The sequence below is a fragment of the Schistocerca americana genome, chromosome 1 (assembly GCF_021461395.2).
Source record: "Schistocerca americana isolate TAMUIC-IGC-003095 chromosome 1, iqSchAmer2.1, whole genome shotgun sequence".
NCBI lineage: Eukaryota > Metazoa > Arthropoda > Insecta > Orthoptera > Acrididae > Schistocerca > Schistocerca americana.
The window spans coordinates 1,066,950,379-1,066,968,233 of NC_060119.1; the positions used below are offsets into that span (position 1 = coordinate 1,066,950,379).

At 42.9% G+C, this 17,855-nt stretch overlaps 1 protein-coding gene across 1 annotated transcript in view; it reads left to right on the plus strand.

Annotated features, from left to right (window-relative positions):
- Positions 1–17,855, plus strand: part of LOC124549794 (guanylate cyclase 32E) — an 828,442-nt gene that overhangs the window by 547,500 nt on the left and 263,087 nt on the right. The window contains exon 10 of the mRNA XM_047125268.1: positions 4,590–4,680. Within this exon, the coding sequence (XP_046981224.1) occupies positions 4,590–4,680 (91 nt within the window). The remainder of the gene's footprint in view (positions 1–4,589; positions 4,681–17,855) is intronic.

The window sequence follows — 17,855 nt, forward strand, 5'->3', positions numbered from 1 at the left end:
GGTCCTTTGCTGTCTCTGACAGAATTACAGTGTCATATTCCCCCAAAATGATCTATAGTGTTAACTAATCTCTCTCCTTGTACCTAAGATTCCTTCCTGAAATTTATAAGTTATTTATTAAATTCATTTATCTTTTCTGTCAGTCCTCAGAAGATTCATGTTCACATACAACGTTAATACTTTATTCCAGCACTGTGCCATCAGTATTATAATTACTCATTATTACTTTTCTCTCTTTTCTTGGCACTTTGACCAAGGATAAACAACATAAAAGAGCGTGGAATTACCGCATCAGCTAATCAATATCTACAGAACACCTCCCGCAAGAAAACCACCACCCTCTTCCCGGTGTTCATTGCCCTGCAGACTGTCGTATTCGACAGCGAAATATCTGAGAATCAACGTCCCAAGGAAAGTGGTAGTTTCATTGGCTCCATATTATGACACCCCTGAGGCCTTTTGCTGTAGTCTCTCAGCGGCGGTGTGTCTGAAACATTTTCCTCTGTCATTCATAAGAATACCGCGAGATTTTAACGCTGGATGTCGTGGTTCTCATCTCCATCGTAGAGCTGTAAAACTAAGGGGTTAAATGTAGATAAGAGCTACTCAGACGACCTCTCCATCGTGTGACATGTCGAAGGCGAAAAAGTGACTATTTAATTCTACTGCGGAGTGTAGTAGGAACTTACAGCATGAGAACTTTTTACGATCGCAGTAGACAAAATTGTAAGTATAAACATTTTGCTACACGGACTACTGAAGAAACTGACAAATAAAGCGAAAGGCATGTGGTCTAAATAAGACTGCTATTCCAGTCGCAAAAGACGGTATTAACCTTGGTACACTGAAGAGCCAAAGAAACTGGTACACCTGCCTAATATTGCGTAGGGCCCCCGTGAGCACACAGAAGTGCTGCAGCACGACGTGGCATGGACTCTTCTAATGTCTGAAGTAGTGCTGGAGGGAAATGACACCGTGAATCCCGCAGGTCTGTCCGTAAATCGTTAAGAGTAAGAGGAGGAGGAAATCTGTTCTGAACAGCACGTTGCAAGGCATCCCAGATATGCTCAATAATGTTCATGTCTGGCGAGTTTGGCTGGCCAGCGGAAGTGTTTAAACTCAGAGGAGTGTTCCTGGGGCCACACTGTAGTAATTATGGACGTAGGGGTTGTCGGATTGTCATGCTGTAATTGCCCGAGCCCATCGGAATGCACAGTGCCCATGAATGAATGCAGGTGAGCAGACAGGATGCTTGCGTTCGTGTCACCTGTCAGAGTCGTATCTAGACGTATCAGGGGTCCCATATCACTCCAACTGCACACGACCCATCTTGAACAGTCCCTTGCTGCCATGTAGGGCCCATGGATTCATAAAGTAGTCTCCACACTCGTATACGTCCATCCGCTCGATAAAATTTTAAACGAGGCTCGTCCGACCAGGCAACGTGATTTCCAGTCATCAACAGTCCAATGACGGTGTTCACGGGCCAAGGCGAGGCGTATAGTTCATGACCAGCTCACCAACTACCTAACTACTAACAACCTACTAGACGAATACCAATCAGGTTTCCGTAAACATCGAAGCACAACATCCGCTCTGATAAAGGTGACAGATGACCTGAAACTTGCCATGGACAGACAAGAAGCGACTATTATTTGCTTCTTAGATTTCAGCAAAGCATTTGATACTGTCGACTTCGACATCTTACTAGCCAAACTTAGCGGTCTAAATTTCTCACAAAGCGCAATGCAATGGTTTCGCTCATACATGATGTCTCGTCAGCAACGCGTCCTGTCTGGGGATATAAAATCACAATGGCGGCAGGTAGTGTCAGGCGTTCCCCAAGGCTCAGTATTAGGTCCTATACTCTTCTCTCTTTATGTCAATGATGTGTCATCGGTCCTGACCTATTGCAAATACCATATGTATGCTGATGACCTTCAGTTGTATCTAAGTGCGAAACCAAGCAATCTCAAGAAAGCTATTGAAAATTTCAATACTGACCTCGATGCGCTGTCAAACTGGGCACAGGACATAGGTCTAAAACTAAACCCATCTAAAACCCAAGCGGTACTTGTTGGTCACTCTAAGCTCATTAGCCCAAAACATCGGGAATCCGTACCACCTCTTATCCTAAATGGAACAAATATTAACTTCTCGCCATCAGCAAAGAGTTTGGGAGTAATAATTGATGAAAATCTAAATTGGACAGAGCACGTAACTGCAGTGTGCAAAAAAGCATCAGCATCCCTTCATGTCCTACAAAAATATAAAAAACTCTTCCCTTTCGATCTGAAAAAGAAATTAGTACAAACGCTTATACTCCCAATCATTGACTACAGCGATATTATCCTACAAGGCCTCTCTCAGGAAAATTCCCGACGTCTAGAACTGGTCACGAATGCCTGCGTCCGATATATCTGTGACGTTCGACTTTTTGATCACATTTCACCAGCATATGCAAAATTGTCCTGGCTGCGTGCAGACAAACGCAGAGATTTCCATACACTCTGTCTCATCTATTGCCTTATAAATGTACACTGTCCCTCATATCTCTCCTCTTCCCTAACACTCATGTCGGAACAACATGACAGAAACACACGTTCCCATCATAATAAAATCCTCTCCGTTCCACTGCATCGCTCAGTCACCTTCTCCAAGTCCTTTACAGTAGCGGGAACCCGACTCTGGAATAACCTCCCTCGTTATGTTAGAGAACTTAAAAACATGACCGGCTTCAAAAAACAGTTAATGACGTATCTACTTAAGCAACAGTAATGCCTTCCTCTGTACATGAGTGCACTTCACCTCATTACTTCCCTCTCTCCCCCTCCTTAAACCTCCCTTACCCAAAACTCGCTATACTAGTAAACATCTACTTTACACATCAATATATTAATGTACATCTGCACAAACCTTCATTATTATTGCCACTCTTTCTCATGTTTGTCATTATTATTTGATTTTTTTTTACTGTTATTATTATTGCTTTCACCATAATCTGTATGTATAGCACCTGATGTAAAAATACTGCTGGCATTTACTTTATTTGGTCTCAGTCATATTCATCATTATTATTTGATTTTTTGTTTTACTGTTATTATTATTGCTTTTATCATAATCTGTATGTATAGCAACTGTTGTAAAAATACTTCCGCATTTACTTTATTAGGTCTTAGTCACTACTCTTTATTCATATTGTCACTAGAGTAAGCTAATTTTCTCATTTAAACTATGTTCATGATGTAACTCTGATGTGTGAAATGCTGCATGTGTGAAACACTGGTCCGATGTAAGAGAGGGCCTGATGGCCCTAATCTGATCAGGTTAAATAAATAAATAAATAAATAAATAAATAAAGCTTTGTGTTGTGCAGTCATAAAGCGTACACGACTGGGCCTCTGGCTCCAAAAACCCATGTCGATGATGTTTCGTTGAATGGTTCGCAGGCAGACACTGATTGATGGCCCAGCACTGGAATCCGCAGAAATTTGTGGAAGGATTGCACTTCTATCATGTTGAGTCTCTTCATTCGTCGTTGGTCCCGTTCTTGTAGGATATTTTTCGGGCCGCAGTGATGTCGGCGATTTGATGTTTTACCGGTTTCCTGATATTCACGGTACACTCGTGAAATGATGGTAGAGGGAAAATCCGCACCTCATCGCTACCTAGGAGATGCTGTGTCTCTTTGCTCGTACGCCGACTATAACAACACATTCAAACTCACTTAAATCTTGATAATCTGCCATTGCAGCAGCAGTAACCGATCTAACAACTGCGCCAGACGTGTGTTGTCTTATATAGGCGTTGCCGATCGCACTGCTATCTTCTACCGGTTTACACATCTCTGTATTTTGAAACGTCCCCTTTTTGAAGAATTATACAAGACTGTGCTTTAACTGACACACAATATTTTTTAGCGCAACGCAATCTGACTTTCAATAATCCCTACAAAAGAATGGCCCTTTCTAATATTAAGCTATACGTTTCACAAATCACTTACCTCACAAAAATCTTCGTTACTCGAACTACTACAATACAGCGAGCGCCACTACTGCCAGCTTAATAGTCATATTATATATAGCAGTTCATGACAGTCTTACAAATTTCAAAACTCCGCCATCTCTCTCCCCACATCCATCACTGCCGGCGGCTCACCTCCAACTGCGCAACGCTACGCACTGTTCACATCCAGCTGCCGCTGCCCAACACTACAATGGCAGACAACAATGCAAACTACCTCCAACTGCACAACGCTACGCGCTGTTCACATCCAGCTGCCGCTGCCCAACACTACAATGGCAGACAACAATGCAAACTACCCACAGACTGCACACAGCACAGCCAGTGATTTTTCATATAGAGCGCTACGTGGCGTTACCAATAAGAAAACATAAACAGCCTACTTACAATTTGAATCCGCATGCCTATACCAGTTTCTTTGGCGCTTCAGTGTATAAAATGTATACTTTTAGCGTCTATGCGATGCATATCTAAGATAACAAGTTCCCCGGCGACATTGAACTCTTATTTCCATATGGACACCTTTTTGAAGCTCTTTTTAATCCGTGACGACTGCTGTGTTACAGGATCTACAGATGACTGCGACCATAGACTGGGTGGGAGGGAGACCGCCCATCGCAGAACCACCTTGCGGCTTCCGCGGCGAGAAGTGCATCAGTAAGTAGCTTTACAGCTGAAGCTGAAAGTTTCTCATGCTTTCACTGATACTCAGCAGTTCAGTGCAGCATTGTATCCTGCGCAAGTTAAAACTGAAAGTCTTAAGTATTTCTAAATGGTTCAAATGGCTCTGAGCACTATGGGACTTACAGCTGTGGTCATCAGTCCCCTAGAACTTAGAACTACTTAAACCTAACTAACCTAAGGACAGCACTCACATCCATGACCGAGGCAGGATTCGAACCTGCGACTGTAGCAGTCGCGCGGTTCCGGACTGCGCGCCTAGAACCGCGAGACCACCGCGGCCGGCAAGTGTTTCTAAAATGTTGCTCGTTGTGCTAACGCACGTGTCTTATCCAAGTAACTGGAAGCTTACAGTTGTGCCTCACGTTACACATAAAATACCTCATATAACTGTCAGACTTGCGGATTTCACTTTTTTAAAAACAGTTCGGGTGGTAACTGAGTAGCTAAGGACACACACTAACTTTCCGGGTTCAGCAAACGCTTTCGAAAGTGTGAGTCAGTGTTGTCGAATCTTAAAATTATTGGAAGATGTCATCAGTGGTTCTTTTCACTATTAGTAAACGTCAAATTTTTAAATGTAGATCGAAAGCGTGTCTTGCAGTGACCTCTGAGAATTCTCTGAAAGGTGTCATAATGGAGTTCTCACGTACATATTCAACACTGTCTTGTTTCCATACCAAATTCCACATTCCCTTCAGTGAACTATAAGTGTCCCACTCCGTTGTGTATGTAGCTTTGGCGCAGACTATCTCATGGAGCGGAAGATAATTAACAACAACAAAATAAATACCCTACTGGCCATTAAAATTGCTACACCAAGAAGAAATGCAGATGATAAACGGTTATTCATTGGACAAATATATTGTACTAGAACTGACATATGATTACATTTTCACGCAATTTGGATGCATAGATCCTGAGAAATCAGTACCCAGAACAACCACCTCTGGCCGTAATAACGGTCTTGATACGCCTGGGCATTGAGTCAAACAGAGCTTGGATGGCGTGTACAGGTACAGCTGCCCATGTAGCTTGATCACGATACCACAGTTCATCAAGAGTAGTGACTGGCGTATTGTGACGAGCCAGTTGCTCGGCCACCATTGACCAGACGTTTTCAATTGGTGAGAGATCTGGAGAATCTGCTGGCCAGGGCAGCAGTCGAACATTTTCTGTATCCAGAAAGGCCCGTAAAGGACCTGCAACATGCGGTCGTGCATTATCCTGCTGAAATGTAGGGTTTAGCAGGGATCGAATGAAGGGTAGAGCCACGGGTCGTACCACATGTGAAATGTAACGTCCGGTGTTCAAAGTGCCGTCAATGCGAACAAGAGGGGACCGAGACGTGTAACCTATGGCACCCCATACGAAAACGCCGGGTGATGCGCCAGTATGGCGATGACGAATACACGCTTCCAATGTGCGTTCACCGCAATGTCGCCAAACACGGATGCGACCATCATGTTGCTATAAACAGAACCTGGATTCATCCGAAAAGATGACGTTTTGCCATTCGTGCACCCACGTTCGTCGTTGAGTACACGATCGCAGGCGCTCCTGTCTGTGATGCAGCGCCAGGGGTAACCCCAGCCATGGTCTCCGAGCTGATAGTCCGTGCTGCTGCAAACGTCGTCGAACTGTTCGTGCAGATGGTTGTTGTCTTGCAAACGTCCCCATCTGTTGACTCAGGGATCGAGACGTAACTACACGATACGTTACAGCCGTGTGCCGGCCGCTGTGGCCGTACGGTTCTAGGCGCTTCAGTCTGGAACAACGTGACCGCTACGGTCGCAGGTTCGAATCCTGCCTCGGGCATGGATGTGTGTGATGTCCTTAGGTTAGTTAGGTTTAAGTAGTTCTAAGTTCTAGGGGACTGATGACCACAGATGTTAAGTCCCATAGTGCTCAGAGCCATTTGAACCATTTTTGAACAGCCGTGCGGATAAATGCCTGTCATCTCGACTGCTAGTGATACGAGGCCGTTGGGATCCAGCACGGCGTTCCGTATAACCCTCCTGAACCCACCGATTCCATATTCAGCAACAGTCATTGGATCTCGACCAACGCGAGCAGCAATGTCACGATACGATAAACCGCAATCGCGAAAAGCTACAGTCCGACCTTTATCAAAGTCGGAAACGTGATGGCAGCACAACAACGTTTCACCAGGCAACGCCGGTCAACTGCCGTTTGTGTATGAGAAATCGCTTGTAAACTCTCCTTATGTCAGCACTTTGTAGGTGTCGCCACCAGCGGCAACATTGTGTAAATGCTCTGAAAAGCTAATAATCAGCATATCACAGCAACTTCTTCGTGCCGGTTAAATTTCGCGTCTGTAGCACGTCATCTTCGTGGTGTAGCAATTTTAACTCCTGCATAGAAGATTATTTTCAGTGTCGCAAAACTTCCACATCGAGACCGCCACTATCCGAAAGAAAACCTTCGGAATATAATTCTCTTAAACTTTTTGTGAAGTTTGTTATAAATATTCCACTACAGTTCGAAAGGAACAATCATGTATAGCATTTTACAATACCAGAAGGAGAAATGACATTCATTACTTCACATTACGTTTGTTTTTAGCACAAAAAGGGTCCACAGTGCACCATAAAAAATGTTTGATCACTAGCCCAGTGATATAAAATGTCTGTCAGACAGCAAAGTAAAATCTGAAAACATACTTAAAAAGTTTCTCCTTGACAACTTTTTATATTCCGTAGAAGAAAATCTATTATTTTAATATGTAAAAGTTAGGGGAGGGGGATTATGAATTACTAATATCTGTCTATTAGCATAGAAATCCCTTATAATTGTTCAACATGTAGCCATATTTAGAAATTAATTTGCAGTGTCACTGTTAAATGACTCGATCCACATCATTACAATTTATCGTGCAGAATGATCCATGGAGGATGAAACTAACTATCTAAATCTTCGATTAAGCTGTATGTCACAGGCCACTTAGTATCTTGCAACCGACCCAGGTACATGTTACTGTCTTGCTTTGGTATTGTTCTTTGAATATTTTACGTCTGGCTGAGAACGATCTGTGCCTCGTACTGGTTTCAGATTCGTATGTTATTTCCTTTCGTGAATCAACATCTTCTCCTCATATCTGCAAGTGGGGCCGTAAGCCCTCTAGCAGCTAGATCGCTCTGAACTTTCATGTTTACAGTCTCTCCTCTACGTGAAGAGTTCCGTCAGCCCGCAGCCATACCATAGCCACACCATAACCGTTTCCGAAAGCTTCCGTCCGTTACCGTCTTGGCAGATAGTGTACTTTCGATTGCAGGTGACCGTGTCTGGAGATAAAGAATAGTTAAGCTGTTACATGTTAAGAGTTTCCTAATCTCATCGTTACATGACGGCAACACTCGCGGAGATTTTTATTTGTTTTATCTTGTTAAGGATAAAGTATAAAAGAAATAAATCTTGTTAAGGATAAAGTGACCTTGAAGCTGGTGGGGAGGCTTGCGTGCCTCGGCAATACAGATAGCCGAACTGTAGGTGCAACCACAACGGAGGGGTATCTGTTGAGAGGCCAGACAAACGTGTGGTTCCTGAAGAGGGGCAGCAGCCTTTTCAGTAGTTGCAAGGGCATCAGTCTGGATGATTGATTGATCTGGCCTTCTAACACTAACCAAAACAGCCTTGCTGTGCTGGTACTGCGAACGGCTGAAAGCAAGGGGAAACTACGGCCGTAATTTTTCCCGAGGGCATGCAGCTTTAGTCGAATTAAATCGGGTGATGCTGCGGGAATTAGATTAGGAAATGAGACGCTTAAAGTAGTAAATGAGTTTTGCTATTTGGGGAGCAAAATAACTGATGATGGTCGAAGTAGACAGGATATAAAATGTAGACTGGCAATGGCAAGGAAAGCGTTTCTGAAGAAGAGAAATTTGTTAACTCCGAGTATGGATTTAAGTGCCAGGAAGTCGTTTCTGAAAGTATTTCTATGGAGTGTAGCCATATATGGAAGTGAAACATGGACGATAAATAGTTTAGACAAAAAGAGAATAGAATCTTTCGAAATGTGGTGCTACAGAAGAATGCTGAAGATTAGATGGGTAGATTACACAACTAATAAGGAGGTATTGAATAGAATTGGAGAGAAGAGAAATTTGTGGCACAACTTGACTAGAAGAAGGGATCGGTTGGTAGGGCGTATTCTGAGGCATCAAGGGATCACCAATTTAGTATTGGAGGGCAGCGTGACGGGTAAAAATCGCAGAGGGCGATCAAAGATGAATTCACTAAACAGATTCAGAAGGATGTAGGCTGCAGTAGGTACTGGGAGATGAAGAAGCTTGCACAGGATAGAGTAGCATGGATAGCTGCATCAAACCAGTCTCTGGACTGAGGACCACAACAACAACAAGGATAAAGTGTCAATATTGATGAAGGCGAAATTAGATGCATCTATTGTTTGAGAAGGACGTCCAAAAAGCATATGGTCGCAACTCTGCATATGAAATGCTCGCCCTAACTCCAGTATGTTTAAATTGGCAGTATTAACGGCAAATATAGAGTGATTTGGCTAAATAGGCGACAAACTGCTCCCTGAGAGACAAATCAAAATGGGCCATACACATATGATCGGAAATGCGTTCCAAGGGAGGTACAGTCACGTGACGATGGAGATGAAAGTTCTTTGACAGTCCATGTTTCAATGATACTAGAGAATACACCAGTCAAGGGGGGAATGTACTAGTGTTCTAAGTCCACACTCAAGATCTCATGTACACGGTACAGCCACATCAACTTGACCACAGCCTAAGTTCGAAGTTAACGTGCAGTAACCACGGACAGATGGTGGGTGGCATCACTACCAGTGGAGGATGTATAGAGTGGTAGGGGTGGGGGTCGCGGGGGGAAGAGTGGAAAACAATGCAGCCGTTATCGTAATGCGGAAACGGAACGCCGGCCGCTGTGGCCGTGCGGTTCTAAGCGCTTCAGTTTGGAACCGCGTGACCGCTACGGTCGCAGGTTCGAATCCTGCCTCGGGCATGGATGTGTGTGGTGTCCTTAGGTTAGTTAGGTTTAAGTAGTTCTAAGTTCCATGGGACTGATGACCTTAGAAGTTAAGTCCCATAGTGCTCAGAGCCATTTGAACCATTTTTGAAACGGAACGATTTATCGGATGTTTAAAAGGGCATGGTTATTGGCTTTCGGGTCAAGGGTGGAAGCATTTCAGAAAAGACTAAGTCTCTTAGCTGTTCTCGCGCCGCCGTGGTTAAAGTATAACGTGCGTGGCAAAATGACGCTATTGAAAACCGGCGCCGAGGCTTCTGTGGTGCACCTCTGTCCATAGACGACAGTGGTGAACGACGGCTGCTAAGATTTGTATGGCCGAATAGACAGTACAACTGCTGAGCAACTGCCGGCCGAGATGAACCAACAGCGTCTCCTCAACGACCGTTCAGCGGAAGTTGCTACGTATGGGCATCTGCAGCAGGCACCTGTTTCATGCACCTGGCTTCACTGCTGTTGATCGGCGACTGAGGTTGGAAAGCTGGAATTTGCACGCCAGTTCCACAACTGGACATCCACTTTTCAGATTAATCATGTTTAATGGCCGTTGGCATGTGCGGCGTGAAACGCCTGAAAACAAATATTTGCAACAATAGAGAGTGCATTATAGTCGGGGGATGCTTTCGTGACGTTCCCTGCATGATCTAGTCATTCTGGAAGGCACAATTGATCAGCATAATAATGACTCTATCATTGGGGACCATGTCCACCACAAAATGAAGCTTGTTTCTCCTCGGCAAAATGGCACCTACCATCAGGACAAAGCAACCTGTCAGATATCTCGCAGTGTACGTGCATGTTTCTAAGAGCATAAATATCGTACCCACCTGGCCACTAAACTCCCAGGATTTAAACCCAATCGAAAATATGCGGGACCATCTCAATCGGGCTGCTCGTGCTATGGATCCTCAACCGGGAATCCTACCGCAGCTGGCCACAGCAGTGGTGTGGCCACGGCTCCACGTACCTGTCCATACCCTCCAAAACCTAACTGACTCTCTTCCTTCACATCTCGCAGCGGTCTGATTATTCAGGCTTGTACCGGGTGCTCATATTAATACGGCTTGACAGCTTATAATGTTTATATGGTACAGAGTCGTCACGGAGGAGAGTTGGTAGCTAATGAGGCCTGTATACGTTGCAAGTGATACGGATAGTGACACTCATCATGGACAACGTTACTGCCCTTTTGAGTTTGGAGCTAAAACACTAGTACATACTAAACATTCCCATTCGACTGCCGTCTTCTCATGGGTTCTATCAATGACTGAAACCTTTAGTATCAAGGGTGTCTTATCTCCACCTTCAAGTGGGTGTGTCCCCTTGGAACACGTTTCTGGCCGTCTTTCCATATCAACCATTTTGCTCACTGTCATCTCAGTGTTCGTTTCCTGCAGTCTATCCCCATTTAGCAATATCACCCTCTGTATGTCAATATCATTTAACTGTATGCCAAACTGCATGTGTATAGGTTTTTGTAATAGAAATCACTAATTGGAGTATTGCACAACAAATTCCGCTCGTATCAAATGAGACAGTGTAAATTTTCCCTTCCGTGATTGCACAGTCTACTGACCCTCCCTTGACCACTGGAAAAATTATGAAGTTTTCCTGACAGGAGCAAAAAGAACAAACAGACAGGTAGCCTCGACACTTTACTCTGCAAAATTGATTGTAACTACTGTTCCCTACTCTTACCATGTCCTCCTTCCTTCCTTGTATTAAATGATTAAAATAAACGTGTCCTTCAGTGTTACTTTTGAATATGAAAATTGAAATTGACTTTTTTCATCAAAAATAAAATATTTAGTGCTGTGGATCTCAATTACTGTCTTCTTGGCTGAAAAAGAGTAAGTTATTAATTCTGCGGTAATGCCTGGTGTCTCCGAAGTGCAAACGAGCGCACCCAAGGTTAAAGTTCTTCTTAGCAGCCAGTGTGAGAAACAGCTTTTCAAGATCTGAATCGTAATGTAACTCTGAAGAATTCTTGACGCTGTTATTGAAGAGGAAGTCAGACGGATACGATTCTGAACAACTATGACAGTCTGTGTAAGTAGGGAAAGTTCCACAAATTTTCGCTTTTCACATAAGACAATATGTTCATTCCAAAAGACCGTTTTATTAAACAGGGATCGCACAGTACTACCTAACATTTAAAATCCTGAGTCTTCTGCTTGGTTGGACTTTGTATCGTAATCACTAGGAGAGGAAAGATGAGCGTAATATTCACTTCAGAAATGAGAAACGTTTTACCTTGTAACATAACAATTAGTATTACAAAAAGACGTTCTTCTCAGTGCTCAACTATTACAGTATGTATTCAGCTTCTTAGAAGAAAGTATACTGACAAAAATTAATATTTTCTGATATCTCGCAGCAATGGCAGCTCTCATTTCTTTTTTAACAATAGAAGTACACCTCCTTTAAAAATACGTCCTTCCTTAGTCAGGTCCACTATCAGAAAAAAAAATCATTAGTCAAATACCACGTACAAGATTGTCATATTCTCTCACTCACTAAGAGAAAACTACCACTCCTGTAGAATAGGAAATTTATAGTAGTTATATTTTGCAGAGGAAAAGTTTCGCTACAGGCCGTAATTTTCGAATAATTCATGATAAATGTACAAAAGTCACCTTAAAATGGGTTTTCCTTGAATAATTCGAAAACCGTGGCCTCCAGCGGAAACGTATCCTGCTATGAAATGTATCTACATTAGATTTCCTACAAAGAGGTCTTGTTCACTTTTTCTGTACAACTAATTGTTTGCACATAGTGACCGAGAGAATATGAAACAATGGCCTGTGGTGTTTGAAGGCGTTGCTGGTTGCATAAAACTTATCAGTAGGGGCAGCTGAATATAATGCAACTATGACAGTAGCTACCAAGAATGACAGGATTCTACACTGCTCTTTTTGTTATAGATAGGCCGCACATGATCAACATTCCGTCCGCAGTAGAGATTCTTATAAGGGAGCCGTTAATCTTTCATTCAAACAGAGCGCAGTTTGAATTGTTGAGAGATGTTTGCATCACCCTCAGAAATCTCTTGGCACCCAATGAGTTCGGACAAAATAGCTTAAAATCCTGTAGTGTTCGCAAGAAACTCAGCTTTGTTCAATTGAAAATCGACTCATTATCGTAAGGTTCTTTGTTAATCAGTCTCCATAAACTCGAAAACGGAATAACACAATCTTGTACTCCCTGGCCGCTCAGAATGTTTTTACGTTGTTAGCTGTCTACATTGTTCAGCCGCTTCTAAAAAAACCTCGTACTTTCTTACAACATAACTAATTTACTATAGTTCTGAGAGAAATTGACAGCCCCTTTTGCTGCCCATCTTCGTAGTCTGTCGCTGGTTACAAAAAGGTAGGTACGACTCCCAGTAACCATCTCAGAGTTTTCAGAGGTAGAAAGGTCCGTAGTGGCGTCCACTTGCCTCGTGAGCCAAAATCAGGTTTTGCTTTTGGAAAATAAGTAGCACAGTAAACATCAGTGTCGCACAAGTGGTGCCAAATCGAAATGCTTGCAAGACGCTGGAAGCCTCGCAACATCTCATTTTACTTTATTTTGGTGCAAGTTTCGATAGTAAACGATCATCTTCAGTCGCAGGAACCATCAGCTTAGCATCACTGCGTATAAACAGTCAACGCGGCTGAAATTATCATTCTGTGTCGAATTAGTTACCACAGAATCAAAACTACTGCAAAAAGTTTATCCTCGCAAATTACATTTGTAATTTCTGCTGGGTATGGTTGAGAGGTTTTACGTTGGATGGTAAAGGCCGGAAAAAATCATGAAGTTACATATAGAGGGTGTGGGGCGTTACTTGTGGTCGGAGCATACCCCCAGGACGCACAAAACCAAATTCTAGTGCCCATCAGAATGAGGAATCAACCCAGATGTAAATTAATTGAAAACAAGTACTCCTATACTGTTGCGCAACGGAAAACTTCTTATTTAAATGGATGTTAATGGGGTCACCAAATGAAGCATGAAATAATTGTGTAAGACACCACTCACGTAGATATACTAATGGGAGGAGGGATCTTCTAGCTGTGGACGGAAACAAATGGTCACTATAATGAACAGATTTATTTATTTTGAACATGAAGATTATCCACTGAGATCTTATTAACTGACATTATTTATCGCATAAGAGAATACAACTCAAAATATTACCATAGTACAGGTGAGTAAGGAGGATAAAATACAGTTACGTTAGTAAATCGCGGACACCTCCAGTGACAGCGGAAGTTATAATTTACGTGTAGAAAGTACACGGATAGGAGTGAACAATAACAGGCTATCAAACAATGCATTGTGGCCAACATGCTTCTGAAGGGAGAGAGTTGACGCTTTGGCGGGTGCGACGATGTGCCATCTTACCAATCGGTTAGTACATACGCAAACAGGCTGGAAGCAGCAACAGCTAGAAGATATGATTTCAGCCATTCTTTAGTACTTATATCTGATGTCCAGACATAATTGCAGCAGTAGCAAGGCCGTCTCGTCAGCCATCTCTCCTGCCCAAAGCCAAAGCTGACAGCAAAGTCATCACCGAACGAAGACCTAAAGCGAAGTGTGTTCTCTAGGAGCCACCCGAAACTCGTCCGTCTCGCTGCCAGAACTGTAAATCGCACCCAATGAGCGTGGAGACTCTGAATTCCTACTTATGAAAAATCAGTAAGAGCATTAAACAACCTCCTACTCTTTTCTATCACATTCTACCTCAGTCAATCACTCAGAAGCAGGGAGCTAGAGCAAGGAATCTCTCCCACTCTATGACGTGATTCTGAAATGGACAATTGAAATACTCGGCACGTAGGAACAACGCAAAAGCGCGGGCCCTTCCGAAAATGACAGAGTGGGCCAGACAGGAGGCTGTATTCTAAGGTTTAAACTTGACGTTATTACGAGGTATCGTAACGAACATACACAGACCTCGAGAGAAGCCACAGCTGCCTAGAGATCTCTTTTTGTTGTTTTTGTCGTGAGTCCGAAGACTGGTTTGCTGCAGCTCTCCATGCTACTCGATCCCGAGCAGGCCTCTTCGTCTCTGAGTAGCTACTGCAACCTAAATCCTCTCCATTATGCCTACTGTATTCATCCCTACAACTTTTACCGGCCGCACTTCTTTTACAGGACTACATTCGTGATCCTCTGATGTCTCAGAATGTGTCCCACCAACCGATCCCTTCTTTTGCTCAAGTTCTCCCACAAATGTCTTTGCTCATTAGTTACGTGGTCTACCCATCTAATCTTCAGCATTCTTCTGTAGCACCACATTTCAAAAGCTTCTAATCTCTTCTTATCTAAACTGTTTATCGAGCAGTGTTTTACTTCCATACGGGACTACACTTTAATTCCTACTTCAAATTTTTCTTTTGTTTCCTTTACTGCTTGCTCAATGTACAAATTGAATAACATCGGGGATGGGCTACAACCCTGCCTCACCCTCTTCTCAACCACTGCTTCCCTTTCATGCCCCTCGACTCTTGTAACTACTGTTTGGCTTCTGTACAAATTGTAAATACACCCCAGAATGAAATTTTCACTCTGCAGCGTTGTGCGCGCTGATATTAAATTTCCTTGCAGATTAAAACTGTGTGCCGGACCGAGATTCGAACTCGGGACCTTTGCTTTTCGCGGGGAAGTGCTCTACCGGCTGAGCTATCCAAGCACCACACACGACTCCTCACAGCTTCAATTGTGCCAGTACCTCGTCTCCTACTTCCAAACGTCACAATATCTCTCCTGTAAATATCTTTTCGCTCCTTGAATTTTAACCCTGCTGCCCTTAGAACTTCAATGAGAGTATTCCAGTCAGTATCGCCAAAAGCTTTGTCTAAGTCTACAAATGGTATAAACGTAGGTTCGCCTTTCCTTAACGTGAGTTCTAAGAGAAGTCGTAGGGTCAGTACTGCCTCGTATGTTCTTACATTTCTACGGAATTCCCACTGACTTTCCTCGAGGTCTTACTCCTGTGTCATTCCTAGTGCCACGCCCGTATTCTACCGCAACCCTTTCTTCTGTAAAGAATTCGTGTTAGTATTTTGCAGCCATGACTTATTAAAGTGGTAGCTCAGTATTATTCACATCTGTCAGCCCCTGATTTCTTTGCTATTGGAATTATTACATTCTCCTTGAAGTCTGAGGATACTTCGTCTGACTCAAACACTTCTTACTCATCGGATGGAAGAGATTTGTCATGGCTGGCTGTCCCAAGGCTATCAGTAGTTGTAATGGAATGCCGTATACTTCTGGGACCTTCTTTCGATTTATTTCGTTCACTCTGTCAACTTGTTCTCTTAGTATCGTATCTCCCTTCTCATCTTCATCTGTGTCCACTCCCCATTCTGTAATATTGCCTTCCAGTTCATCTCCTTGTATAGACTCACTATATACACGTTCCGTCTTCCAGCTTTCCCTTCTTACCTTCGGACTGGTTTTCCATCTGAGCTCTCGATATTCGCACATGAGGTTCTTATTCCTCCAAAGGACTCTTTAATTTTCTTGTAGGCTGTGTCTATCTTTCCCCTAGTGATTTATGCTCCTAAATCCTTACATTTGTCCTCTAGACGTTCCTGCTTAGCCATTTTGCACTTCCTTTCACTCGCATTTTCTAGAATTTTGTATTCCCTTTTGCCTGCTTCCTGTATAGCATTATTATATTTTCTCCTTTCGTCAATTAGATTCAGTTTCTCTTGTGCTACCCAAGGACTTCTACAAGGCTTCATCTATTTACGTATATCATCCACTGCTGCTGTCACTATTTCATCTCTCAAAGCTGACCATCCTTCGTGTGCTGTGTTCCTTTCTCCTGGTCCTGTCAATCGTTCCCAAATGCTCCCTCTGAAACTTTCAATAACTTCTGCTTCTTTCACTTTATCCACGTCCCGTCTTCTTCACTTCCTACCTTTTTGCATTTTCTTTAGTTTTAATCTTGTAGTTCATACCCAATAAATTGTGGTCAGAATCCACATCTGTCTCTGGAGACGTATAAAACTTGCAATGTGCTTCTGAAATCTCTGTGTTACTGTTATATAATCAATATGAAACCTTCCGGTGTCTCCAGGTCTCTTCGATGTAAATAATCTTCTTTCATGATTATTAAACCAAGTGTTAGCGATGATGAAATTATACTCTGTGCAAAATTCTACAAAGTTGTTTCCTCTTTCATTCCTTTCCCCGAGTCCATATTCACCTACTATTTTTCCTTTTCTTCCTTTTCGTATTATCGAATTCCAGTTCCCCATAATTATTAATTTCTCTTCTCCCTTAACTATCTGAGCAATTTCTTTTATGTCACCAAGCATTTCTTCAATGTCTTCAATATCTGCGGAGGGTTTGGGCTCCGTGTCTAACTTGGCTACAATAACGCCTTCACTGGTCTGTTCATTGTAGCTTGACCGCGTTTCTATTTTCTTATTCATTATTAAACCTACTCCTGCATTACCCCTATTTGATTTTGTATTCTTAACACTGTATTCACCAACGAAAGGATAATGTTCTTCGAGTAGGGGCGTGGAATGTCAGAAGCTTGAACGTGGTACAGAAGGTGGAAAATCTTAAAAGCGGAATGCAGAGTCTCAATCTAGATATAATAGTGGTCGGTGAAGTGAAATACAAAGAAGACAAAGATTTCTGGTCAGATTAGAATAGGGTGATATCAACAGCAGCATAAAACGGTATAACGGGAGTAGGATTCGTAATGAAATAGAAGATAGAGCAGAGAGTGTGTTATTCTAAACATTTCAGTGGTAGGATTGTTCTCATAAGAATAAACAGCAAACCAACACCAACAACGATAGTTCGGGGATATATACCGACGTCTCAAGCTGAAGAGGAGGAGTTAGGGAAAGTATATGAGGATATGAACGGGTAATTCAGTACGTAAAGGAAGATGAAAATCTAATACTCATGGTGGACTGGTATGCGGGTGCAGGGTAGGGAGTTGAAAAAACGGTTGTGGTAGAACATGGGCATGCCAATAGGAATGACACAGGAGTTCAAATGGTTCAAATGACTCTGAGCACTATGGGACTTAACATCTGTGGTCATCAGTCCCCTAGAACTACTTAAACCTAACCAACCTAAGGACATCACACACATCC